The 27927-nt window shown below is 32.4% G+C and overlaps 3 protein-coding genes and 1 pseudogene across 4 annotated transcripts; 2 read left to right on the forward strand and 2 right to left on the reverse strand.

Moving 5' to 3' along the window:
- Positions 1 to 265: 265 nt before the first annotated feature.
- Positions 266 to 5624, forward strand: LOC145635823 (PHD finger protein ALFIN-LIKE 5-like). Its single transcript, XM_081687185.1, has 5 exons — positions 266 to 540; positions 661 to 693; positions 2118 to 2346; positions 2941 to 3082; positions 5053 to 5624. Exons 1-5 carry the CDS (start codon positions 444 to 446, stop codon positions 5305 to 5307), a joined length of 756 nt encoding a protein of 251 aa, XP_081543311.1. The 5' UTR covers positions 266 to 443; the 3' UTR covers positions 5308 to 5624.
- Positions 5625 to 7289: 1665 nt separating this feature from the next.
- On the forward strand, positions 7290 to 15362 carry LOC145634553 (glycerophosphocholine acyltransferase 1-like). Its single transcript, XM_081685978.1, has 8 exons — positions 7290 to 7556; positions 7655 to 7753; positions 7904 to 7961; positions 8078 to 8178; positions 12078 to 12173; positions 12259 to 12352; positions 14247 to 14484; positions 14673 to 15362. Exons 1-8 carry the CDS (start codon positions 7467 to 7469, stop codon positions 15031 to 15033), a joined length of 1137 nt encoding a protein of 378 aa, XP_081542104.1. The 5' UTR covers positions 7290 to 7466; the 3' UTR covers positions 15034 to 15362.
- Positions 15363 to 16187: 825 nt separating this feature from the next.
- Positions 16188 to 17542, reverse strand: LOC145634554 (E3 ubiquitin-protein ligase SGR9, amyloplastic pseudogene; annotated as a pseudogene).
- Positions 17543 to 19603: 2061 nt separating this feature from the next.
- Positions 19604 to 26005, reverse strand: LOC145635824 (GDSL esterase/lipase At1g28610-like). Of its 2 annotated transcripts, none has more exons than XM_081687187.1 (6): positions 25624 to 26005; positions 23085 to 23207; positions 21731 to 21943; positions 20479 to 20627; positions 20047 to 20320; positions 19604 to 19922 (listed from the first exon to the last, which is right to left on the reverse strand). In XM_081687187.1, exons 1-6 carry the CDS (start codon positions 25673 to 25675, stop codon positions 19669 to 19671), a joined length of 1065 nt encoding a protein of 354 aa, XP_081543313.1. In that variant the 5' UTR covers positions 25676 to 26005; the 3' UTR covers positions 19604 to 19668. The 2 variants fall into 2 exon arrangements, with proteins under 2 accessions (XP_081543313.1, XP_081543312.1); XM_081687186.1 differs by having other exon boundaries at positions 23085 to 23248; positions 25624 to 26004.
- Positions 26006 to 27927: the final 1922 nt, after the last annotated feature.

The following is a 27927-nucleotide window of genomic DNA, read 5'->3' on the forward strand; positions in this document are numbered from 1 at the left end:
TCCGTGTTTAAAAATCCATACTCGTAAAAATCATTAATCTAGCAGGATTTAAGTACGAGACATAATCCATAGACCCCAATACCCACCCACTAGTCCACTACGACACTAATCCGTATCAGCATCTCTCACGAAACTTACAGCTAGTTGACATCCACATCCGAGGCCGAGGCCGAGACCTTCAATTAACTTTTTTTTTTTTTTAATTTTTCCTCTCTTTTTTGCTTCAGGTACTTCGCTGCTGTTCCTGCTTCAGCTTAAAATAAACCGAATGTTAATAATTTCTGGTCATCTCTGCTAATTAAATTTCTCAGCACACACACTTTGAATACTCTCTCTCTTCTTCTCCTCTCTTTCTCTCTCCTCTTTGCTCTCTTTCTCTCTCTACTTCCTGCTCAAATTTGAACCAAAACCCCTCTTTAGATTTCGAGGGAAAATAAAAAAATATGGACGGAAATACACAGTACAATCCTCGAACTGTTGAAGAGGTTTTCAGAGATTTCAAGGGTCGAAGAGCTGGCATGATCAAAGCTCTTACTACTGGTATTACTCGAGATTTTTCAACCCCATTATTTGATTTTTTATTTAGCGCAGTAATTTTTTAGGGTTCTTTGATTTTGTGTTTGTATTAACCGTTGAATTTTCTGGGTTTTTTTGTTGCAGATGTTGAAGAATTTTACCAGCAATGTGACCCAGGTTAGGGTTCTTATCATTATTTTTGGGATTTGATGTTGAATTTCTGCTTAATTTTTGAAATTTTCTGGGAGCTAATTATTATTATAGTGTGCACTAGATTTTATTGAATGTTGATTAATGTGTAGATTTAGCATGTAATGTTTGTTCAATTGATTATTCTTTGCGCTTTTTGGGTCCCGAAATTAGGAAAAGGAATTAATCTTTTTCTTTTTTTAATGATAATGCTATTTATATTGGCTAACTTTTTTTTTAGCAGTTGATTACTGTTTGATTATTTCTGTTTTAGTGTATATAAATAAGACTTATTGTGTTGTCTCAGTAAACTGTAGCGATTACTCTATTATCTATGCTTCGCCAGATTTTTCGATTCCATTTTTGCAATTTTATTGTTTTATTAGTAGCTTTCGAATTTAATACATTGGGTTTGTCATGTTAGTTTCTTTGAGCTCTTGAATGTTTGGTCTTTCATGTTTAAAGTAGCTTTTACAAGCTGCATTCTAACAGTAGAGAATTTTGGGTTCTAGATAACTCTCTACTATGAGGAAATTTGGATTGGTGGATTGGTTACTTTGCTGCTGGTTGGCTTTAAAAAATTACCTTTCCTTTGTGTTTCCTTCTTTGCCTCGTTTCCATTTTCGGGTTATGCTTGATTCTTTGTATTACAGTAAGATTTCTTAATAAGCTATCCATTATGAGTGGATGTCCATCAGTCCATGTCTGTTTAGTACTTCCTGTGTTTGAATTTTACCCTATTTATATTTTTACTTTAACCATGTTATTTTTTACTAATATATAAAATTAATGTCATCTTAATATATATACATATATATATATATATATATATATATATATATATATATATATATATATATATATATATATATATATATTCAGATTTTCGCTAACATATAATTAAAGTTATTGGTGGTCAAAGTAAGTATATAAACAATGCAAAAAGTCAAAGTGATGCATCTATTGAGAAACAAAGGGAGTATGATTTATATGCATATTTGAGCTATACTAGTAATGACTGTATGTTGTCAAGCTTTTAAACCATTTATGGTATGAAAAGGTGTTTGGCGTTCATTTTGTGTAGAAAGATTAGGTGGTCAAAGGTTTTGGATTGTGATGAGTTAGTTCTGATTTGTGTTCAGGTTAAAGTGGTAACTCTGAAAAAAGTGTACATTTTTGTATCTGGTACCGAGTATATTAGTTTCTATCTACACCTGTGATTCAATTAATAAATTTTTCTGTTGTTATTTGCCTGCAGTCCAAGTAGTGGTAGTTGTTGTGCTCTTTTCTCCCCCCACCCTGCCCCCCTATTTATTTTACCTAGCACCAATTGGCTTGCTTGCTTTAATAATTGTTGTAGCAGGTTGGCAGTGAATGCTTTGTTTGGCTTGCTTAACTAGTGCATTTTGCAGAGAAGGAGAACCTTTGTCTATATGGATTTCCAAATGAGCAGTGGGAAGTGAACTTGCCAGCAGAAGAGGTGCCTCCAGAACTCCCTGAGCCTGCTTTGGGTATTAACTTCGCCAGAGATGGCATGCAATCAAAGGACTGGCTGTTGCTTGTTGCTGTTCATAGTGATGCATGGTTGCTTTCTGTTGCCTTCTACTTTGGTGCCAGATTTGGTTTCGAAAAATCTGATAGGTATTTAATTTTCTCCTTTCTACTCAAATTATGTAGTGCCAGAATTTATTGCAACACCTGATTCAGGGTATCTTGGGAAGTTCCCATGATATAGCATACCAATTGCTTCACTCTGTACAATTAGCATTGTTATCAGCTGTTTTTGTGAAGTCCTAACTGAAATTTGTCTCACAATTTATGAAACCTGCTTTTTCTTTTTCTTCTTCTTCTTCTTTTATTCAACCCTGGTTATACAACCTTGGTTATATAATCAAGAGAAATGAGAGGAATGGAAACACAAATGGCCTTTTCTTTGATGGTGACTTGCTGGTTTGGTAAGCATTTTCAGAGTGCAGCCATAATTATTGAACGCAGATGATTTCTTCATCTCCCCCTTGCCTTTCAGTTTTGCAACATTTTTTATCTTTTAAAAAAGTTTTTCAATATTGGGATATTATGCGTAGCTTTAATTGTATATATATATATTTTTGGTCAGATTGTTATTATCTTTGTGTTTATTGCTGTTATTGTTTCTGTTGTTATTATTTAAGATACTATTGGCAGTGCTATCATCATCATCATCATCAAATTTGTATTTTCTCATCTATTTTGCAGGAAGCGTCTGTTTAATATGATCAATGACTTACCTACAATATTTGAGGTTGTAAGTGGAAATGCAAAGAAGCAATCAAATTCCAAAGAGAAGACATCAGTTTCAAACAACAGCAGCACCAAATCCAAATCAAACTCAAAATCAGTAAGTCATGTTTATTTGTTAGTTATCTTTGCAAAACGTTCATCACTGTATGGGTAGTTGCATTAATTACAGAAATTGATATGTGCAATGAGAATTGGAGATAACTGATGTGTATGTCTATTGGAAAATCAATAATTCATCCAAGGGGAATGATTATGTTGGTACTATGTCTATGAGATAGAACATGTCCATGGATGAGCATATCCTTAGTATTTCTTTTGTGTGAATGATAAAATCATAATTTGCCTGCAGTTAGAGTCTTAGAGAATGGAGACCTCCATATCTTGTTTTTTTTGTGTCATGTTGATGTCTAGTACCAGGCAACTGTAGTAAGCTCAAATACTACTTTATCTTATTTATCTTAGATATCATTCGGTGAGTTATGAATCTTATATTTCCACATGGTATTATCTCAACTGGATGTTGTAGTGTTATACACCAAGAATATGAGTATTGTTGTCGACAAATTTTTGGTTTTCTTTTTGTAAATGGTATTCCTTCTATTTGGGGGAATGTTGCAGTAGATTACGAGCTGGTAAAATAAAACTTAGTCAAAGCTTCTTGAATAGATTCATCTCACTATGCTGTGTTGTGTCCATAACTCCATATCAGTGTTGCTTTATTGATATTCACCCATGGCTAGCTGAGTACTACCCATGGCTAGCTGAGTACTTGGGTAGACCTATCCTTGTTCCTGATGATACTAGCCCGGTAGACCCATGCTTAAGAGTTTTTTCCTGGTGATACTTTATACTATTGTGTGCAAATCCATTCTTGTTATATAGCTTTTCAGAAAAACAAATCAAGTTCTCAAATGAGCATTAGGATTAGGTAGTAACTTCAATTTTTTCTTGTTGAATATATTTTCTTCCATGTTTTTTTTGGGAGTAAGGGGCATTTATTGCAATGAGAAAAGTTCTATACTATGTCATCCTGGTGCTGTGCCGGCTCACAATCTCTAATAGATAATAAAACTGGTCTAAATGTATTATTATTTGAAACATCTTTTGTGTCTTTGTACTGTTTGCTGGATTTTGTTTTGATTAAAACTACTTATTCTGAAATAAATCACCATTGACATGATTTTTGTTTTTCTAGAACTTGGGATGTAAGTTATTGTTGCTTGGTTGGACAATGTATCACTGCTATCTTATCACTGCTATCTTTTATTGGATTCTTGTCTGTAATTAGTAAATTGGTTTTCTGATGATGATATTGTAAGGCTTGGTGGTGTTGGTGCTTTTGGACTTGTAGAAATTCAATTACATTAAAAGTATGCTATGATAAGTAAAAATTAGTTTTTCATTAGCAAAAATTTTAACAGTTTTAGTCATGTGATAAAAACTCCGCTGAATTAGATTATTAGCAAAAGTCAAGTTTTGATCACCTGATCTGTTAAAATTAGGTTTCATCAATATCATCAGTTTTAGTTAAAAGTAGTTTAAATTTAATTAGTAAAAATCAGTTTTTCAGTAAAATACAAGGTGAAGTGACATGTGCCTAACAGTTTTTCAGTCTTAAGAATTTTTTGATATTTCACTGGCAGAAAAGAAAGGTCCAGTGAAGGTTAGGTCTGCTCATGAAGAACCTGCCTTTTGTGCTCATTAGTTCATGTTTCAACCTTTTTTGCATCTGCTAGTGGGGCCATTGGGTTCTGTAATAGGCTCATTTTGCAGTGCTTGTAATTACAGTCACATGGGGCATTGTCTTTCGAAAAAACTGTGGCTGACATCAATGTTTAAATCTGATTTTATTGCATGACTACACTATGTAGCTATCAATGAATGGTCTTGGAGTAAATTGTTGCATACTTGCATTTCACCATTTTTACATTCGATGGCTGTGTAATGAACTGGTCATAAGGTGTAGCATTATTTGAAATTACGTTGTTACTAAATGCTGTGATCAAAATTTTCAATTTCCCTTTTCATTTGTTTTATTGAATTATAATGAGAGACTTTAAATCGCAGGCCAAGTATTCTTCAAAAGGGCCACAACCACAAAAGGATGAAGAAGATGGTTTGGATGAGGATTTTGAAGAGGAACATGGCGATACGCTTTGCGGGGCTTGTGGAGATAATTATGCTTCAGATGAGTTCTGGATTTGCTGTGATATATGTGAGAGATGGTTCCATGGGAAGTGTGTAAAGATCACTCCAGCTAGGGCTGAGCATATCAAGCAGTACAAGTGCCCATCATGCAGCAACAAAAGAGCAAGGCCTTGATCTTTTTGTTTCAAGTTGGCAATTCTCATCACTTCTATTGTACTTCCACTCGTTTGTGGTTATTCTGCTAATTGTGTAGGTGGTAGCTCTTAGTGTCATGCGTTATCAGGTGTTACATTTGTGTCCAGACGTGTGTCTAGAATTATGTTTATTCTATCAGTTAGCTTGCAGATCACTATGTTATCTTATCAACTGTGCATTCAGATTTGTAATCTACGTTGTAGGAAGTACCCTGTCACTAACTATTTTCCACTATTCTGAAATCAGTTGTTGATTTTCAGAAGAATGCAATTTATTGTGTGTCCAGAGTTCTTTAATCTGCTTCCTGTTTCTTAATTGTTACTCCGTAGTATTTTCTGTGTTGTTTTTTTTTTTTTTTTTTTTTTTTTTTTTTTTTTTTTTTTTTTAAATGGATTTGCACAGGCAGATAAGAAAATTGGTCAAGGCCCCAGTTGACCTTGAGAATAGCTGGAGCACCAAACCTGCAATTAAGAGTTTTCAAGTTGCTGTTCTGTAATCTGTATATGCATGTTTCTTCAATTTGATTCTTATTGTTAAAAGTTGGGAGTGATCATGTAACAAATCCATGCACTCCGAATCGCTACCCTTGTGGTTCTAACCCTGTTCAGGTTGTGCTCTAGGTGAACAATATTTTACCTTTTTACATGTTAGGATAGGACGCTAAACTCGAGTGGTATTCGAGGGACTGTCATAACCCAACAGATTTTTCTGAGTTATTCAACTTATGATGCTAAGCAATAAGCATGACTCACTTCAGCAAAATTGGTGTCTCCACAATCTAGCCTGCACTACAAAAGCCTTATTCCACCATAAGATAAGAGCAAATTGCCCTTCCAAGCTGGCAGAATGCAGCCCCAAGTTTTAACAATTTGTGGTTGGGATTGCTCCAATGCTTGGTGTCTGATCCTGTTATCCTTCCTGTAATCTGACTCTCTGACGACAAGCTATGCCCTAACTGCTACAGAAGTAACTTCGGTAGGGTAAGAGGCAACTTGATATTTGACAACGATGTACCTTATAATACTAGACTTCACAACAGAGCAATTTGCCATTTTTTATGCCACGGTTCACCTTCATGCTAACCATCCACCAACCGAGCACAGCCTTTAGAGTTTACAACAGGAACTATGAACCCTCTGAATGTCTGAAGTGGTGCAGTTTGGGTTAGTTTATAGAGACAAGACTAAGTGGATAGAATCAGAATGATGCAAGTTTAAGATGCAAAGAGAAGTTTAATCTCTTACTAATTTAATAACACTATTTATTTATAACAAGTCATGATCTTACAAGGACATGATCTTTTTGGGTTATTGTTGGTTCAGAAATGCTAGGATTACTAAATAGATACATACAAATCATTCATTGAGCATTAATTGTCTAAATTCTGATGCACAGAGGATACTTCTCAAAACCTGGAAGTCATTAATCCAATTGCAATGCTGAAATTGTTTTCAATTTTTCATAAGTTTCCTTATAACGTTATGATGACCCTAGTGTTCAAAGGTCGATCCGATCTAATACGTATCCAAAGTCTTGACCCGTTACTTGACCAACTTAATAGTTTTTTTTTTTTTTTTTTGACAAACCAACCAACTTAATAGTTAATAGTCTATAAAATCGAATACAAATATACTATACATGAATTAAAACCAAAACTCGCATTAACACGATCCGACTTAAAACCCAATTGGACTTACCCGAATTAGTCCAACCCCATTGTTGAGTCTAGCCAAATTAAATTCAATGACAAAATAAGAAAAAGAGGCAAAACAAATTGAGACCATACTTCAAAGTTAAAACAATATTCTTTCTAGAAAAATCTGCAATAATTTGGCAAATAAAAACAGTAAGTTCCAAGATTCATACGTGGACAGTATCTACACTGTCCACGACTCCACGTATGAACAGATTCAATCGATAGATAATCTTTTTTATTTACCACCTTTATTTTTTATTTTTTATTTTGACGTGTATTGCTAACAATAATCTTGTCAGAATACCCAAAATTCACTTAATTGAATATTCTCGATATCAAATTTTGCATAAAAAAACTTCCAATTTTAGAAATTTGTAAAATCTTATTGATTGATCCATTGAACAATTTTGAGCAACCTTAATTAGGAAGTAAAGGATTCAAAATGCCCAGCAGTGATGAGGGATTTGAAGAAATCAATGAATATGAACATTCATTTGAGAAAGTTAAACAGAGGTTAAAGGATCGATCTAAGGTAACCCCACCAATTTTTCTGGTTTTTTCTTTGATTATTTTCAAATTTGTTGGTTTTTTTGTGATTGATTCTGAAATGGGTATGTTTAATTATTGAAGAAAGTTGCAGAAACTAGAGAGAAAACGAAGAAGATTATCTCTGAACATGCTGAAAGGATTGCCAAACAAGCTGAAGAACACGAAAGATTCATCAATAAGGTATTTTTAATGGTTATTTATAGATTTTGAGTTGTTTTGGCATCTGGGTTCTGGTTGTGTACTATTAATTTATTGAATGTATGTAAGGTGTTTGTTTAAATGTGCAGCTGAAATTTTGTGGGGTTTTTGTGATTTATTGTTTGATCGCAGGTTACTTATCTGTGTGGTGTACTTGGGTTTGGAGGATTTTGCTTTCTACTTGGGGCAAGTGAGTCTTTAATTTCTTACCAATCTGAATTTTTGTTTTGCAGCATTTATTTTGTTTTAGGTGTAGATTTAGGTTGTTAAATCGTAGTACTTATTGTCCAATTTTTAATTTTTCAGGGCCACAAGATGTTCCTATTGTGTACTGTCTATTTTATGTCATATTTGTTCCACTGAGATGGATTTACTATCGGTACAAGAAGTGGCATTACTATCTTTTGGTAAGTCTGGTCTCAACTACCAACAATTTATTATTTCATTACACATTAATGGTATGTTTAACAGAGTAGTAAAGTATGTTTCAAGGCATTGTTTATTCTATAATTTAGCGAGTTCCGATTGATTTTGTAGTCCACTATTCATTCCACTTATGTAATGCATGGTGGCATTTCTCAATGAATTTAAGGAGATATTGGGCGAATTATGCATGAACCTTATTGATTAACATTGGACTCTGTAATATACTTATATGGGTGATAAGACATGGCTTTTATTGGTAAGTTAAGCAACTTAAATTCCGTGAGCTGTACGGGCCTAAAGTTGTGCTGGTTTTCCAATTGCAATTTTTACTGTCAAGTTTAACTCTAATATGTGTAGTGTACCTTAATTGAGAAGTGCTCTCTAAGATCAGCCAATTCAGCCATTTGTTAGTCAATAGTGGTCCTAAAGTTTTTTGGTTCATCAAATTGGAATGAATTGGTATGGAATCTCATACTAGAGAGGTATGGGTTCTAAAACCCATAATAGTCCAAAGTTGTTTGGTTTATTGTTGGAATGATTCTATCCTTCATTAATAGAATGGATTGTGAATCTTAGGGGGAGGGGTGGGTATTGGTGGGGGGGGGGGGGGTTTAGAACCCCTTGGGTACGAGATTCCGTTACTAAAAACCTCAACCAAACAAAAAACTAGATGGAATGGATTCTAACTCTATTCCAAATGATCTAACCAAACGACCCCTAAATGAATGGAAGGGTGTTTTATAGAAACCTCTTATCTTTGACGGTTACTGAATTATACTGCAGTACTTTAGCAACTGATGAAGAAATCATTTTTGTTGGTGCTTCTTAAAACCCTTACTAAAGTCAGTTAAAGTATTTTAAGTTACAAAAGAAAAAAGGAAGCAGTTCTTTTTTTTTTTTTTTTTTTTTTTTTTTTTTCCTAAATAATAATTTGTAGTTTTGTACAAGAAGTACAATTTGTTGAGTTCTGAAGCTTGCTAACTCACTTCTCCTGTACTGGAATACTTTAGATAAAACACCAAAATTTCATACCTTATCAGGTCATACATGTTGCAATCATCTAATTCAAACAAAACATAGATAAAATGTATCCCCTTATCTTCTCTCACCTCATTACCCCTTTTATCCCAACCTTCTCAAGTTTCAAAATGTGGTTTGTATTGTTTTTTTTCAAAGTAGTACTTGTGGAGTTAGACATTTTTTGGTGAATATAGGCTTTTCTAACAAATGGTTTTTTTGGAAAATGTTGAATAACCTAGGCTTATCTTGATAAAAGTGCATACTTGAGAAAATATCCTGCCACCTCAAAAAGTTTTTACTTTTTACTATGTCACCGTAGGATTGACCTGCTGTATTATTTTTGTCTATTAGATCTTTGTATGGGGAGGAGAAGTATTGTGGTGTGAATGGGAGCTTAACCAAGTATCGATGTTTATAAACTATAAAAGTTGAGAATCCCTTTTGGCCTTGCCTTGCCCTGACCTGTTTTATTAGTTTTGAATAGAAATTTTCTCTTTCTTTGATTTCTTGTATTATTGTATAGAGAGGTGAGTTTATGTTTTACTGTTGTTTATGTCCATACGTAGGCTGTGTATTGCTCAAGGAGAAACTAAAACCTTGGAAATGAAATCAAACCCTTATGAAACCTTTTTTATATTTTATTTTTTTAAAATTTTATAATTTGGACTGGAGAGTGCTATGAACATCCTTGTATCATAATTTTCTTCAATGAAAAGTTTATGTATTAAGAGATTCATTTTCAAGTAAATAAGATTTTAAGTTCTGCCAATAAAATTATATAATAGTTACTGAAAGAGACTAGCTAATAAATTTTACGCAATCAAATCATAAATTATGTTGCCTTGTATTATTGGTGTTTACAACTTGGATGGGACTATGGGAGCTGTACAGTAAGCGTTGGTGAATAATATGGATGTAACCATGTAAGGCTGTATGTGGAGGTGCTATTGTGCTTAAATTGTTGTGGATAACATTAAACCTGTCATCCTTAAAAGCAGATTTAAATTTTCAAGGAACATAGTGCAAGTCAAGCATCTCAAAATAATCGTGGCAATTCAGGGTAATGTGTGACTCATAGCTTGTGTATTGGAGAGCTAGGGAATTTGCGTCTATATAGTCTGATGTGCATTTCTCTTATGGCCCATTTGGTAGGTGGCCATAAATGATGGTAATGGGAATGAATTCATTTGTAAATTTATAAGCAGATTCAAGGTTCATTCCCATAGTAATACTAGCACCCCCGTAATTGACCATTTTTCTATTGAAATTTTCATTTTCACCTAATACCTCCTCCCAAGTGGTAATGGGTGGTAATGAAAAAACATGAAGAAAACACATGCTTATTACTGGCTACCAAACATGCCGTTAGTGACCTTGGGGCTTTTTGCTTCTGGTTTAGAAGTTTAAGTACAGCTGGAATTTATTTTTTTTCTTTTGGTAGTTCATAGGTGTTAAAATAATGTAAGATATCTGTTCTTTATCCTATGGTATCATTATATGTCCATATCTGTTGAGATCTTATGACTAATGATTGTTCTTGAGAGAAAATGGAAGTAGAAGAAAAGTTGGAACTCAAAAGGCGTAATATAATGATAAGCCATTGCCCAATTTTGAGAAAAAAGGGTAATAAATACTCTGTATAAATTATTATTTTTTTTTCTTTTTTTTAGATTAATCCTGGAATGAATTTCAAGAAATGAACTGACTCAAGGCATGCAAGATATTTATGGCAAGCTCTTATTAGCCTTCTCTTTAAGAAGGAAACCCATATCAAGAGGACATACCTTTGTTTACTTTTCTTACAATTTTATTAGAAGATGATTCCTTGCATCAAATTGTGCTTTTTTTGTTTTCTTCTTCCCTGATCCACTTAATACTTGACTCAAATACGGAGAAAGGAGATTAGATCACGACCTTGTTGTAGAAGGAAACTTGGAATTAAGGGCTTGTTGGATTCTATTTTTCCATGTACCATCTCCATGTCAGCTACTTTCCCCGAGCTCACTGTGAATGTTGTAATGGCCTTATAGGTTGATGTACTATGCTTATTTACATATTGGTTTATCCTGTCTAAATTCTGAACATGTTGACTCCTGATATTATTTATCCTTTCTTATTTTGCCTCTGAGATAATTTTTCCATTTTTCATTTTGAAATTCATATGTTCAGGTTATAAAATTTATAGTTTAACCTTGTGACAAAGTTTCTACCCATAACTTGAACTCATGTCAATGGTCTAATTTTTCTGGAGAATGACACTGCAAAGCTTGATGCCTTGAATTTGTAAAGGGATTCTGAGGTGTAAGTTGAATACTCTATAACAGTAAGTATACCAAATTACCAATTACTTGAGTCATTTTAGATGTAGTAAGGTTGAAGAATATCTGGACAAAATAGGACTGTATTCTTAGAACTTGGTAAATAGTGTTCTCATCAAGACCTTCAAGGCTTCAACTATTATTAGAATTCTATTACAAGGAAAGGGTGGTGATAGTTGATTTTTGAGACTATCTTGGGCTACAGTTCTATAATGGAGCCATGGAGGTATATGAAGTGAACTTATACCTATATACCATCTTGAAGCTCGAATGTTTCTTTTGACTAATGCATTATACAAGAGTTTATCATGACGCAGTTACTTAGCTGTTGGTTTACTTCACGTTGCTGCTTATTGAGGCCAATAAGTTTATCATATTTCATTCCATAATGTATCTTGACACTTAATGTACATAAGAACAGTACAGATTAGCTTTTATTGGAAGAATATCTAATAGTTGTTGTCATATCTCTTTTCATTGTTACTTTTTTGATCAAAGATATGAAGAAATGCCTCTCATTGTGATTGTTCATTTTGTAACAGGATTTTTGCTACTATGCGAATACAATATTCTTGGTTACACTTCTCATGTATCCGAAAAATGAAAAGCTTTTTATGGTTTGCTTTTCATTTGCTGAGGTATGTGATTTTTATTTATTTATTTATGCTACTTTGGGGAATTTCCTTTCATCCATCTTAATCTGTTCCTGACTTGCCACTGCAGGGTCCTTTAGCATGGGCAATTATTGTGTGGAGATGTAGCTTGGTTTTTAATTCAATTGACAAAATTACTAGTGTCCTCATTCACCTATTACCTGGTAAGTAAAGAATTCATATGGACTGATGAATTTTTTTTTTTTTTAATTTTTTTATCAAACATTTTTCTACTCTATGCTCTTAATACTTCATGGCAAGTCTTGGCTACCAGAAGCTTACTTTATATTTGGACAGTATGTATGGATTTGAATAAGATTGTGAGAAATTAACAACATAAAAAACATATGTTTACTAGTTGTGTCAATTTGCTGTACATATGTCGTGGCAATCTATGCCTAGTTGAATCGGAAATATTATCAGTCTATCACCCTTTCTTCTGTCTGCAACTCTGCATGTCTTTTTTGCTTGTTCCTTCTTTTTGGCTCAGCAATTAGAAACCTGCACTTTAGAGCCTATCTGTTGTTCTAAAATTTAGAATAAACTGGTTTCTGAGGCATTTTTCTACTGGAATTAACACTTTGGTAGGGTGTTATGTTTTGTGCTTGTAAAATTAGGTTATTTGGTATTAGCAAGCTATGACGATTTTGGAGCTTCAGTAAATTGACAGGACAATGAACAATTCAGAGAGAACATTTTTGAGAACATATCAACTTTTGAGTCAATAACACCTGTGCTACGATACATATTTAGTAGCTGTAAGTCAGTAATTTTATGCACGATACATTGAGTTACTAAGAGCTGTTAGTTAGACTGGGAGTGAAATGTTTGCAGTTTGCACTTAGTGCAAGGATGTTTTAGAAGGTTACACTTTATATGCTTTCATGATCACAAAGGGAGAGTTTAATTCATTAGGTATAGGGAGTGGGGTAAAATTGGTAGTGCAGAGTAAGTCTGTTAGGAGTAATTTGTAAACACGGAAATTTTATGAGTGTGTTACATTAGATTAAATTAAATAAATTTGGGTTTAAACCATGTTGATTAATACATTTTGATTATTTTTGCCAACCCAAATAAATAATCCGAATTAATCAAATACTGTTCGGTTTGTAATATAAATTAAATGAACCAGGTTAAAAGACTTTTAAGTTTTAACAAGGGCCTAGCCCAAACCTACTAAGTCCAATCAAGGAGTTCATATCTCCTATCAATATACTTTTTCTCCTTCAAAAGAGGATTCAAAAATCATTATTCCCAATAGCTCATAATACCGGAATTCTCTCTAAAATAAGTCAACAAGCATCACATTCGTGCCGACTTGTTCATATACACTCAAACATATTTGAACGGGATTAAGCGACATCATCAAACATCACGCTACAATCAAATTAAAGTCGACGCTATCAAACGTCACCCTATAGGTGTCAATGTCATACACGTGTCTTCATCCAGCTGCGGAAAAGAATTAGAGGATTTAGTTTATTATATTATAAACTGTTAAGACAGAAATTTTACCCTATCAAATATTTATCAAAATTCATTTGTTACTTTATTTTCCGTCTGTATTTATTTAGACTAGAAATTTGTGTAGACAAATTAGCTTGGAGAGGAAACAAATGAATTAGTATAGAGAAAAGAGGGGAGCTGCTATATCTATATCTAAGAGATTAGACAGAGAGGGAATTATGAAAATATTGTGATTCAATCAATCAATCAAAGCCTTAATCCTATAAGTAGGGTTGGTTGCATGAACCAAAAATGACTATTTTGTATAGTCATCCACAATAATCTAAAATATTGCCATTAAGTTTTTCTTTTGTGTTAGTTTGTTAATGGCAGTGTCCAGCCACTCAAAGGCCTGGGCTTGTAATCCTCTTAGTAATGATTTGATTGTATTGCTAATACAACCATTTATCAATTTTCCCCTAAGGTCATCTTCATCTTCCTCATTTTTTTTTCTTTTCTTTTTCCCTTTGATTTTCCAATCTATTACAAAGAAAGCAGAGCCTATTTCTTGAGCTGCTCAGAACTTGAATATCTTATGTGGTGATTTTTCAGGTTTGGTTTTCTTTACAATTCGGTGGTGGAATCCAACCACCTTTGCAGCCATGCATCCTGAAGGAACTGATCGTAGAGTCTCATGGCCTTATGTGGAAAACCAATCATACCTGTGTACATGGCTATTTCTAGTCCCATTGGTTGCTTACACCCTTTGGCAAGTTCTCTATTTTCTGATAGTTAATGTGCTGCGTAGACAGAGGCTTATGCGAGATCCAGAAGTCATGACCTCTTACAGGTATTGATGGTTAATGATATTAATATGAATTGTGTCATTGAAAGAGACAGTAACTGAAAGCCCGTAACTTAGTGTAGATTCCTATGGTGACTATAATGATTGAAAGAGCATTTGGGCACCCATTTTATACTCCAAGACTTAAATTGGTTTGGTTGTCCACTTTCTGAAATATTTATTGAATAATGTAGGGAACTTTCAAAGAAAGCTCAAAAGGCAAACAGTATATTGTGGCGACTGAGTGGCTTGCTTGGGGACCAGAATCGAATGTTGATGTATATAGTTTATCAGGCTCTGTTTACCGTGGCAACCATGGCACTCACTGTTCCCATCTTCCTGTCATATGAGCTGTCTGTGATCTTCCAAATTCTGAAGGTCTCTGCCGCTGTCTGGAATGGAGGAAGCTTTGTGCTAGAAGTGATGCCAAGACAGGTGATTATGAAGGAGAAGAAGAAAAATATAGAAGTACAACCTGTTGAAGCCCAGCCCCAGCTTGATAGTTCCACGCCTCTTGAGAACCCAGCTTCTACAGACGATGCGCAACAAACTTGACAGTTGTTTAACTTAAAAGTCTTTTAATCAATGATTGATTTTAGCTGCTGTTATAGATGACCTTTAATTCTCATTTAAATGAACAAATGTATTGTTTTTGGCCTGCACTTCGTCTAAACTCCTGCCTATGTACTCTGTTCAAGCATAGAGAGGATACATGCAGGTATAGCTTTGGTGATAACCTTGATGTGAGTTCCTTTTTTTAATGACTCCAATTATGTTTGCGTTTATGTCTTTTAATCGTGTATAAATAGGAAGTAAATGACAGCGATGTAACAATATGAGTTTTCTACTATATAATTTGTATACAAGTACTAATTTTGATTATACATTTATACACCGTATATTTTTACTAATATATACTTAGTATATATAAATAATTAAAGGCTAAGATAAAGAGGTTATAGGCTATACCTTTTGTAAGTGTTATGCATTATGAGTACATTATACAGTCACAATTCTCACAAAAGATATTCTAGCATTGTTATCTGCCTGCCTTAATTAAGTGCCTTTCGGTGGCGTAAAATAACAAAAGTAGAAAGCATTTTTCATTTTTGTGGCCATTTATTATACTCTACGTCACATGGATACAATTACACACACCATCATGCGGCACATAAAAATTCCTTGTCATCTACCACTCTATTTTAGCCCACTTATATCTTGACAAGTTTTAATGGTATTTACAATTTTAGATCAAGCTCATTCTTTAAAAAAAAAAAAATGAAATAATCCCTGTTATTACATTTACCCTTTAATTAATCTTTATTTCGACCATCATTTGTAATTTATACCAACGAAAAATATATTATGTGGGTCTTCAGTATTTCGGTGTTATAATTTATACAAATATTAATACTCAAAGCTTTAAAATGACCAGTCTAAGATTTAAAAAAAAAATAATATATATATATGCTATTTTGGCAAAATTCGTGTGCAATTTTGGCTAAAGAGTGAAGTTTCATGTGATTTGGAATTTTGGATGTCTAAGCTATTACTGCTATACAATACTCTCCATACAAATTACCTGTCATATACGGAACATAAGAACAATTGCATGATTACTACTATCCAAGGATATTCTATCCTAAAACCCCCCTCAAATACACACAAATATAATTTTTTTTTTTTTTTTTTTTTTTTAAAAAAAAAAAAGCAGAAAATTCAGAATAAAACAAAAATTCTACACCGAATTATAGTTGTATAAACAGCTAGAAAAACAAGCTGTACATGGGACATACATATACCAGTATTTCTATCTACTTAATTGTTAATATTTGATCCTAAACTTAAATTAACATCCACTAATAAAATATGAAGATATCATTCTGTACTTAAACCAAGTTTAACAATGGCATCCCACAACCGTTGAATCTCTCCGTACACATCATCAGTTGGCAGCTGAAATCTGCAACAAGGGCAAGTGTTTCTTTTAGTAAGCCAAGGCAACACACACTTCCAATGGAATATATGCTCACATGGTAATACACACACATCCCTCCCTTTTATCATTTCCTCTTTGCATATCACACACTCTACCCCACCACCGCTCTCGATCGAGGGCAACGCCACCACTGCGTCGACTGAGGCGGCTACCTCCTTCCCGGCCTCGATCACGTTGCCACACCCTTTGGTGTTGACAAATCTCCTGCATTTTACTACCAGGTCTACAAATGCCCCTAGCACCTGGTAGGGTGTTAGGGACATTGCAAAGCCTGTAGATAGGTTATTTAACATGGTATCAGAGCCATATAGCTTCAGGATCCCCTGCCAGTGTGCAGGGGATACTGACTCTAGGGTTGTCGGCTGGTGCTGGCAGACTTCACAGAAGAATAAGAGTAAGAGGACGGAATCAAGATCACGAAGGCGGACCCTACTGGAGGAGGATATGTACTTTTGGGACAATGAAGGGAACAAGAAGGGTGTAAGGAGGTGGAGGAAGGAGAGGAGGTGGCGGGCGACGAGGAGGGATTTCTCAGAGAGGGAGAGGGAGTAGAGGTGGTTGATGGTGTGAGTGAAGAGGGCGGGAGAGGTGAGGAGGGATGCAAGGTGGTGGTTGTGGCGGCGAAAGGTGGAGGAAAGAGAATGAGATAATGAGTTTAGTTGAGAAGAGGTGAGTGTGGAGAGGGCAGCCATGATTATGGACTCGGTTGTTGTAGTAAATTGGTCAGCCATAGTTGAGTATAGGATTCTTTGGGATTGGGAGAAATGTGATCATCAACTTTTTTTTTTTAGTGGAGAAGAGAAGCTTTGTAAATTAAGGAATTGATGATTTGTGGGGCATTTTTATACACATTTTTGTAGTTTGTATGGGCCAGAGGAATTCCTTACTTTGACTCTTTTGCAAACATCCACAGTCCATATCAAAGGCCTTTTGCTAGAAATCTAGAAATTTATATTCTCTAAAGGTAAAGGTGAAATCCGAAAAGCAAAAGGCTACCCAAGTGACTGTGTTTAATCTCTCCATTGCTTAATGTTTTCCCTAGTTTTCTTTTAGTTTGTTTACCACCTCTGGTCCAAATTACTCGCAACTTTGGAATATTTTATATCTCACAAATAATACCCCAAACTTGCGAGTAATTTAGACCGGATATAGTAATTGTGTTTGTCGTACGACATGAACACCAACATTTTACTCTCACATTCATTAACATTATTACAGTTCTAAAATTTCAATAGAGAAAAAAAAAAAAAGACAAAAGTTATCGTCTTATATAAAATTACGTGTTTAAAGTCTTAGGGTATGACAAGAGAGCAAATCTCATCTGCATTATATGTTTACACTCTTCCAATATAATCAATGTAAAAACTTTTTTTACATGTCTTTAATAGTTTTACCAACATATAAATCTATTGCTCATACATATGCATTACTTATACCGACATAACAACATACATGATTGATTCATTGGCTAATTAGCTATTGATTTATGACATACTCCGTAACAAACTAATGTATTCCATTTTATCTTATAGGGATATTACTTAGCTTTCCAAATTTTCAATACTTCCATCATATCATATGACAGGAAACATTGTTCTTATGGTTTTTTAAGCAAAAAGGCTTGAAATCAATATAAGCTTGAATTTGCAAAAATAACATTGTTAATAGTTATATCAATTTTTAAGAAAATATCAATTTCAATCTTATAGATTTAATTATTTTATTTATTTTATTTATTTATTTTTTTTTTTGGTAAAACTTTATTTTCTCGCGATTTTAGCAATTATAAGGCATTTAAAGTATCTTAGGTAACCCTCGTAGCATATAGAAACACTGCACACACAAAAAGGCGAGGTAGGTAAAGGCATAAGCAAACTCCAAATAAATCTTGCACAGAATGTTATGGACATATGCTATTGGATTTGTGCAATGGATTTGTTGTGGATCACAAAGCAATTATAATTGACCTAATTGGCATATGAATGTGTGTATGATTTGTGCACAATGTCCAAGTAGTTACATTCTTCTTCTATTTTCGTATATTCACTGATTTGGCAGCAAATAATTGCAAAGCAACAAGCAGAAATGCAAGATAACTCAAAGACAGATTGCATGAATTTCATGTTCCCTATTTCTCTAACATATCATATTATTGATACATTGGTGTGAATTTTCTTTAATTTTATTCAATTGGCTTTTTCTGTATTAATAATGTGTTTTAGTTGTTATCCAAATATGCATGTATATACTCAATGCAAGTTGAGATGATCCACTAAACAGTGTAATTAATTAATTATATTGGTAATTTCTGAGAGGGATAGCTCAAGTGGTTAGAGCTTCCCTCCCGATTCCGGAGATCCTGAGATCGAATCTCACCCCCGCCCTTGTGGCTCTCTAAACACCAAAAAAAAAATTAATTGGTAATTTCTTGTATTAGTTACCCTAATTATGTTATTAAATTATCAGATTGGACACTTATATTATCTGATATAATTACATACAATGTTGCTAGGATCGGGATCCTACTTTGGATCGAAAAAGGTGATATCGGATCGGTAAAATCGGAGCATAGGATCCTAAAATCCTACAAAACTCGTAAAAGAGGTGATAAAGACAATATAATAATACTTATTGCATGTCATTTGGGGTAAAAGTGATACTAAAACCAATAATTTTGGAATAATTAACCACATTCCAAACAATACAACGTTAGCTCAAAAAAATAACTTAAATTACTAAATAATCTAAAAATCTAGTAGGATCAGATATGAACAAGTAGGATCATACGATGATCCTATGCGATCTTATCGGATCCTACAACAATCCTACCAAGCTTGGGCTAAAATTCCACACAATTTGGTTGATTTGCAGGATCGGGTAGAATCGATGGGATCGTACGATCCTATACAATCCTACCCGATCCTACTACAATCCTACCTCAATTGCGATTTTGCTAATGATCCGGATTGTTTGGTAAAAATAGGATCGTAGGATCATACGGATCACGATTCTAATAACTGTGATTACATACTACAACAAATTTGTAAATACTCCTACTTGATCTTGTCAAAGGGGATATAAACTCTATTAGGCAATACAATAGATAATAATATTAGGAAAAAAAAATGCTATCATTCTCTAGAACTGTGTAATTAACATTCTAAAAAAAATGTTGTATAACAAACTTTCTTTTATCCCAAAATTATAAATGTACTTAGTGAAGAAAAAATTAAGAAGAGAAAAGAAAACTTCAAACGTTTAACGCTAGAATTGTCATTGAAACCATTAGTATGTTTTATCAACCATTGTGACATAACTTGATAAGCATGTTGAGTCAAATGCACTCCATCCCAACTTACACGTTTGTAAGGATCTTGACAAACCGGAACTCCTTTATTTCCACAATTATCACAACAAGCATTTAACATAACATCCTTGTCAAACCCTACATATAATTAATCACATTACTTTTAATTAGTTATATACACTCGAGTGCACATGCACATATATACTGATGTAACATAAATTCAAAAAAGAACGTGATTAGGGTATAGGAAGTAGGTACTAACCGTAGGAGGTAGCGTGTCGGAGAAGTTCTAGTAAGGCTGAAACATAGTCCGCGTACACAATTGTTACGTCCGGGTGATCCTTGTGAACTTCTTTAATAGCTTCTTGTAGTTTATTGTTATGAAAATCCGCAAAAGAATTCAAATCTTTTAGACATTGGAGGTCGTCATACATACTTTTGTCGTTTGTTTTAAACTTGTTTAGGTAAATTGTCATACAACCAATGGGAAAGTTTCCCGGGACAACAATTCGAATGGCACCGAGCTTAATCACTTCCTGTAACAACAACGATAACAATGACTTACAGATTAGGATACATGAGTAAGAACTACAAAGTATATCAAATACACCTTTTTGTTGCAACTAAAAAGAAACGAAAGTATTAAATAATTCATGAGTACTGAGTACTTATAAAAGGGTGAGAAGTTGATCACCTTTATGGCCAATTTTATAGCTTGCACAACTTGAGGCACTAGTTTATAGATTTCTGTTATTGACATTTTTTTAAAAAAGGCCCAATTATAGTCATTTCCTCCAATTTCACCCATCATAATGAGTGCCTTTGAGAGTTTTCCCTTGCATTCTGAAGTTATAATAGAAATCAGAGATGTGAGTGATCAAATAAATATGAAATATGTTAGGAGTTATATATTCTTAAGACTTGATACAAAATTAATAAAAATATTTTGTATAGTCTATCGTTTGCATATGAAGCTAATCACATTGTGGTTCAAAGGAATACTTGAAAGTAGGGGAGTGGAGTAACGAGATCACTACCACCAAATATTCTCACTTGATAAGGTTCGAGCCCTAAACCTTTAAGACCTAAGGCAATGTCTTTTATAAAGTGAGCGAAGCTAAGCCTTGGTAATGAAACAGGAAAATATTAGGTAGGGGTGGCAATTCAGGTCAGATTTTGATTCGATTTTGGGTTATGTTTAGAAACTATCAAAAATAGTGTAAAATTTTATATTATTATGAAATATAAAATTTGGGTCAAATCAGGTCATTATTAGGAGACGCTTCTCATGAGAGATACTCCTAATGAACTAGTGTATTATGCACTGGTTTTCTAAATGGTAATGAAAAAGGTTAACACTAGTTTTAATATCATATACATTTCAATTGGATTTATTCAAGAAAAAAGAAGTTCATATAAGTAAAATCAAGTAAATAAAACGAATCATATATTTCCCATCCAAACTCACATAAGGAATATATAGTTACTCCCTGGGTCTCATATTATTGTTTCTATATTCTATATTTCAATTTTTGGCTAGTATGTACAGACTATTACACCCTTATTTTTTCTAACTTTATTCATTGTACATCCTAAATTACCCTTGAATTTTCCACTTGTTTATACTTTTTCCATTTTTTTATGTACTTCATTCACTTTCACATCTATAACTTTTGTCTATAATTGTACTTTTTACCTTTTTAATGTACTTTAATCACTTTCTCCTAGCATTTCTTAAATACCATGAAAAAACACAATTAAATAGGAATCATATATTAGGCCGGAGGGAATACTATATTACATACTCGTATATACATTTGTTGCATACACAATTTTCCCTATCTTAATAATAGTCATGAAATTTCATACACAAATTTCATTGAGAGCATGCAATTATATGGCTATAATAATTAGTAAAATTAAGAAATAAGTTGAGCAAAAATTACCTGAAGGACTAGAGCAAATGGAATGAAGATGGGACTTAAACCAATCAAGCTGCACAAATAAGGAGCTATTTGTGGCGTGATAACTAATATTGTTCTTAGCTAATGTAGAGGTGTTGAGTGCAGTCGATCCAGCAACAGCAAAGTTAACCCCTTGAGTAAAGTTACCATCTTTGTTAAGATACGGATCAAGATATGGCAGCTTAAAGAACTCGGCTGCATCGATAACAAGTTAACAACCAATAATAAGAACTAGGCTTATTATCCTATAATAAACGAGTACTTTGTTTTACTAGAATCGCAACACTTAGGGCCTGTTCTCATTGACTGAACTCAGCTGAACTGAACTGAACTGAACTGAATTGAGCTGAACTGAACTGAACTGAACTGAACTGAACTGAGCTGAACTGAACTGAATATTTTGTAAGAGAAGAAAATTAGGAGCTGAACTGAATTGAACTGAGCTGAACTGAACTGAACTGAATTTCAACGTAAGAGAACAAGCCCTTAATGAAATGAAAAAAGTTTTCATGTGACTGATGTCACAACTAAATCATTCATAATACTCCATTTCTTATTACTTATCAATTAACCTATACTAAAAGCGAACCTAAAGTGACACTTGTCACGATGTTATAAAAAAATTTCCCACCTTTTTATCTTTCCTTTTTTTTTTTTGGTCAAATTTTAATAACTTCCATTTTATAACCTACTATAATACTTATTTCCATTTTGACAACACATTTAATCCAATCATACTCAATTTAAATTTTTTTTTTTTATTATTTTTTAACATATATTTTATATACTATAAATCTTTTAGTTACAAATATACTAACATAGTTTAAAATTAAGGTATTGACATATATCATCATCCAAGATTATCATAATATTATTATAATTTTTTTTTTCCTCCGACTTAAAATTTATTTTAATTAAAAACAGGAATAATAATTTTGGTATGATACTTTGTATAAATCTTACAAATATACATAACGTTTATAAGAACAACTGAATAAAATCATTTTATTATATTATGCTCCTCCATTTTTTTATGAGTTATGGTTGAATTTGCACATTTGTTGCGACACAACTTTGACCATCAATATATTTAATTAGAGACTATTATTTTGTTACAAATATTTTTTTTTGGATAAATTTGTTGAATTAACACCATTCTTTATAAATTTTGTCGTAAAGTTTAATTATGATCGTGCATGGCATGGGATTTAACCTAGTTTGCAATAAAAGAGTATTATTTGTAAAATATGAAATATTAATTTGTTGCAAATAATAAGAAACGAAGGTAGTAAATTAAATATATAATTGTTTAATTTGATAAAAAGGCAATTCTTACCAATATAGTCAATCATAAGAAGTCCATCCGAACAACGACCGGTTGGCTTGTGGAAGAAAGTTTCTCCATACGGTAATTTTGCAAAGGAAGATTGTTGATTTTCACGTATAAAGTTGCCCGTATCTGAAATTGAATCTCCAAATTGATAAATGGCTTCGATAGTTCTGTGTGATGCTTAAATTGTGAGTGTATGATAAAAGAAAAAAAAAAAAAAAAATTGATCACCAACAATTGCGTTTAATTTAAATTGACTCTTAGGGCATGTTCTCATTGACTGAACTCAACTGAACTAAACTGAACTGAACTGAAATGAATATTTTATAAGAGAAGGAAATTAGGATATGAACTCAACAGAACTGAGCTGAAGTGAACTGAACTGAATTTCAACGTATGAGAACAGACCCTTAGTCCCTATTTGGTTTGATGTAATACATTTTCAATGAAATACTACCTCTGTTAAATGTTATGTTCAACTTTGAAAAATTTTATACTACCTCCGTTTTATTAGTTGACACGTATTTCTTTTTATTAGGAAATTTTTTTTTAGTTGACAGGTTTTCTTTAGGGATAAATTTTTTACCTTGCATTTACAAACTACACCACTTGCTTTTTCATTCTCTCTCACTCTCTCTCCTTTCCTTAATATATGTGTCTAAATCAAACACGTCAACTAAATAGAAACGGAGGAAGTATATCATAAATAATATTCCAAAGTTGCACATAACATTTAACGGAGGTAGTATTAGTTTTCATTAATAATATACTCCCTCCGTGTTTTTTTAAGTGTTACGATTTGACTGACACATAGCTTTAGGCAATTTAATTGACTTAAATAAAATAAGAGGTGAGTTGGATAGTTGGAGCATTAAAAAATTGTAAAAGAAAGATAATGAAGTTAATAATTTATTGAAAAGGTAATGAATGTGATAGGAAAAATATAATAAAAAAAAAAGTAGTAGTTGGTTTGGTTGAAGACCATGAGAGGAGAGATATAATATTTTAATGTAGTTTTTTTTTTTACCAAAATAGGAAGTGTAACATTTAAAAAAACACGGAGGGGTATATATTGTCACACTTGCAAGATAGTTCTCCTTTGTTTGTTTCTTAACGGAAAAGGTAAAGAGAAATTGGGAATGGATGAAAGGAAAGTAAAAAGAAGCTAAGGTAGGGAGGAGGAAAAAAAAAATGTGGATTCAATTCCCTTGTTTTATGAAGGAAACTATTTTACACTATTATGAATGCAATTTTCTATTATTGGGAAAATTATTTTCCGCTCCTTTCACAACCCAAACAAAGAAAAACTGAGAAATCATAGAAAAATCAATTTCTATGAATTTTTTTATTTAGGAAATTTCTATGAAAAAATTAAGCCCAAACCAAACCATAATCCTGCGTTGTCCTCACTCTTACGGAGTTAATTTTTATTTTTATTTTTATTTTTTTTTTATTTTTTTATTTTTTTATTTTTTTTATTATTCCTCTCATATACTTGTACATTCCTTACGTTTTAATAAACTATTACCTCCGGTCGTTCAAACAAATTACAAAGTTGCAAGTAATTTGGACCAGAGGTAGTATTAACCCTTTATTTCTATTCTATAAATTTTAGTTCCCCAACAAATTCCACTTGGACAATATTTTACACCATTTCTGTATTCAAAATATATAAATATGTACTCGTATATTTTACGCAATTTTACTAATCTTCCTAAAGCTGTCGTTCAAACCGATACATAAAAAAATGGTAGGAATATGATATCTTGTCCTAAAGTTTAATTTTTTTTTTTTTTTTATCAAATAAATAAATTCCTCATTAATATCCCAATATTTAAAAATTGTTTGGTATTACGTGGCTCATTTTAATTAAATTTTGTTCCCATTTCTGTTAAAGCTAGGTCCTCTTTTGCACCAAAAAGTGGTTTCATTTCTGTTCACTCAATTACTAATTTTCTCTTATCATCATTATCATCCCTAAATTTCTCCTTTCCTAAGCACTAATATGAACCAATTAACCAAACAACATAATCATAAAAGGTGACAAAAACCCCAAAACAAAGTTGCATTGGATTATTATTTCTTGTATCACTAATTTGTAGTGAGTACCTGACGACTATAATTTATTTTATTATTATTATTATTTTTTTAGAGAGCCACAAAAATGGATGATAAGAATTGATTATACCTGACTCTCGATTATAAGTCACTATGCAGTATACATATGTACAATATTGACACATTTTTTGATATTTTGTGTATTAACATAACCAATAGGCTAATTATCAATAAAAGTGATTTATCCTCATAAACTTCACTATGACTTTGAGTGTATCTCAATTAAGGTACACCCGTGAGTCAACGCATTGGTTTCATACTTTGGAGCATCACCACATAAAAAAGTCAAACCCATATAGCACTACCAATCTAATACTTCACTGATCAACAAATGGATCGGCAAATAAAATATATGAACATACCATTAATCATTTAATCATATAATAAAATTTAGGAAAAACAATAAAACACAAATCTGATGAAATACCTGGAATCCAAACGTTGTAGACCGTCCGATACGACTCTGATCGGATTATCATCTGTAAAGGTAGATGGTAACGATACGGTTGCGTAGCAGAAGATCAGAGCTGCTGCTACGATGAAGGGGAGATAGGTGGTGCGACCACCCATTATAATTATGTATTTTTGTTTAGTTTTGGGAGGAAAATAATTGAACAAAGAAATATGTAGAAAAAAATAAATTCAATAAAATTGTGAAAAGTTGGTAATCATTTAGTTTGAATTTTGTAGCGTTGGGATACCGTTGGGCCAATAATATATTAACGGGTGACAAAGTTTAACAACCAAGTATGGGAAATCGCGAAAAGAAGGAAGAGAGATCTTTCGGCTATGAGGCCTATGACCAAACTAGGCCCGCAAACAATTATTGATGGAAGCGCACCATTAATTTTATTTTATTTTATTCCTTTTGGTTGTAGAGGACTAATTTTGTTTTATTTTATTCCTTGTGGTCGTAGAGAACTAAGGCCCCGTTTTTTAGATTAGAGATGCTCAACTCTGCTCTACTCTGATCTGCTCTGCTCAAATCAAACCTGCTCTGCTCTGCTTTGCTTAGCTCAAAAGAAATCGGTTATACTCTGCTCTGCTTAATTTTCAAATAATAATTAATAATAACACCATTAATAATTAATATTCAATAATAATAATTAATGTTGTATTGATGATAATAATTTATTATTTTGAATAATTATAATAATTATTAATAATAAAAATAATTTTAATAATTAATAATAATAATAATAATAATAATTACTAATAATAATAATAATTTTAATAATTAATAATAATAATTTTAATAATTATAATTATTATTATTATTATTAATGATAATAATAATAATAATAATTATTATTATTATTATTAATGATAATAATTATAATAATAATAAATATCATTAATAATAATAATAATTAATAATAATTTTAATAACTAATAATAATTATTAATAATAATTAATAATAATAATAATAATTTTAATAATTAATAATAATAATAATAATTTAAATAATTAATAATAATAATTATTATTATAATAATAATAATTATTATTATTATTAATAATAGTAATAATAATTTTAATAATTATTAATAATTATTATTATTAATATTAATAATAATAATAATAACAACAATAACATTAATAATAGTATAAATAATAATGTTGAAATCTGCTCGGCTCTGCTCTACTCTACTCTGCCCTGCTGACCCCTGCTTTGTTCTGCCTAAAAGCTCAAAGTAACAGGGCCTAAGAGTATCTTTAACAATGATCAAATAAAATTATTTGTGAAAATCAAATCATTTGTGAAAATTATTTGTGACAAAATTCACTTTTATTGATTATTTTAATGATGAATATTGTATTTTAATTTTGGGAAAGATAATTTGAAGGTGGGGTAGGTGAATAATAACATGAATAATATTGTTCTTTGATTCATTGTTAAGAGGACGATGGATAATTATCTGTTGAGAAATTATCTGAGTTCGATTCGAATCCGAAGTAAAAAAATCCGATCCAAATCTGTTTAAAATTAGTCCAAATCCGAATTCGATAAAATAGATCCGAATCCGAATAGGAGGCAGATCGGACTTGGACCCTATGCAAAGTCCGACGGAGTCCGATCCGAGTCCGAATATGAGAGCATGAGCATATGCTTTTTAACTCGAGACAATTGTTTGCTTGTTTTATAGCAAAATTTTCTTATGTGTTCATAATTTAAATATGTTTACTTGGTATGACAATATAAGCAATTATAGGTATATGACATTACAAAAGTAAAATAAAATAAAATAAATATTCGGATTATTTCGGAGGTCCATATAAATGAACCAGATTCGGATCCGAAAATTATGAGTTGGATCGGATTCGGACTCTGATTTTTCGGATTCGGACTCGGATTCGGATCCGAGTCCAGGTTCCGTTCATTAAATGGATCGGATTCGGATTTAGTCACATCCGACCCGAATCCGATCCGTTGCCATTCCTAGCAGTGGTAGATGAGAGCAATTCTGTTTCACATATTCTGATCAATATTGTCTAATATCTGATACTTATAAACCAATATCTGACTAAAATAATCTAATTTATGACACTTTTAATCTAATATCTGATAATTATAATCTAATTTCTGACAATTACAATCTAAAATCTAATAATTATACTCTAAAATCTTACTATTATAATCTAATTTTCGACAATTAAAACCTAATATCTAACAATAATAATCTAATATCTGATAATTATAATCTAATATCAGCTGACACTTTTAATCTA

This window comes from Chenopodium album, chromosome 6 (genome assembly GCF_948465745.1).
Source record: "Chenopodium album chromosome 6, dcCheAlbu1.1, whole genome shotgun sequence".
Taxonomy (NCBI): Eukaryota; Viridiplantae; Streptophyta; class Magnoliopsida; order Caryophyllales; family Amaranthaceae; genus Chenopodium; species Chenopodium album.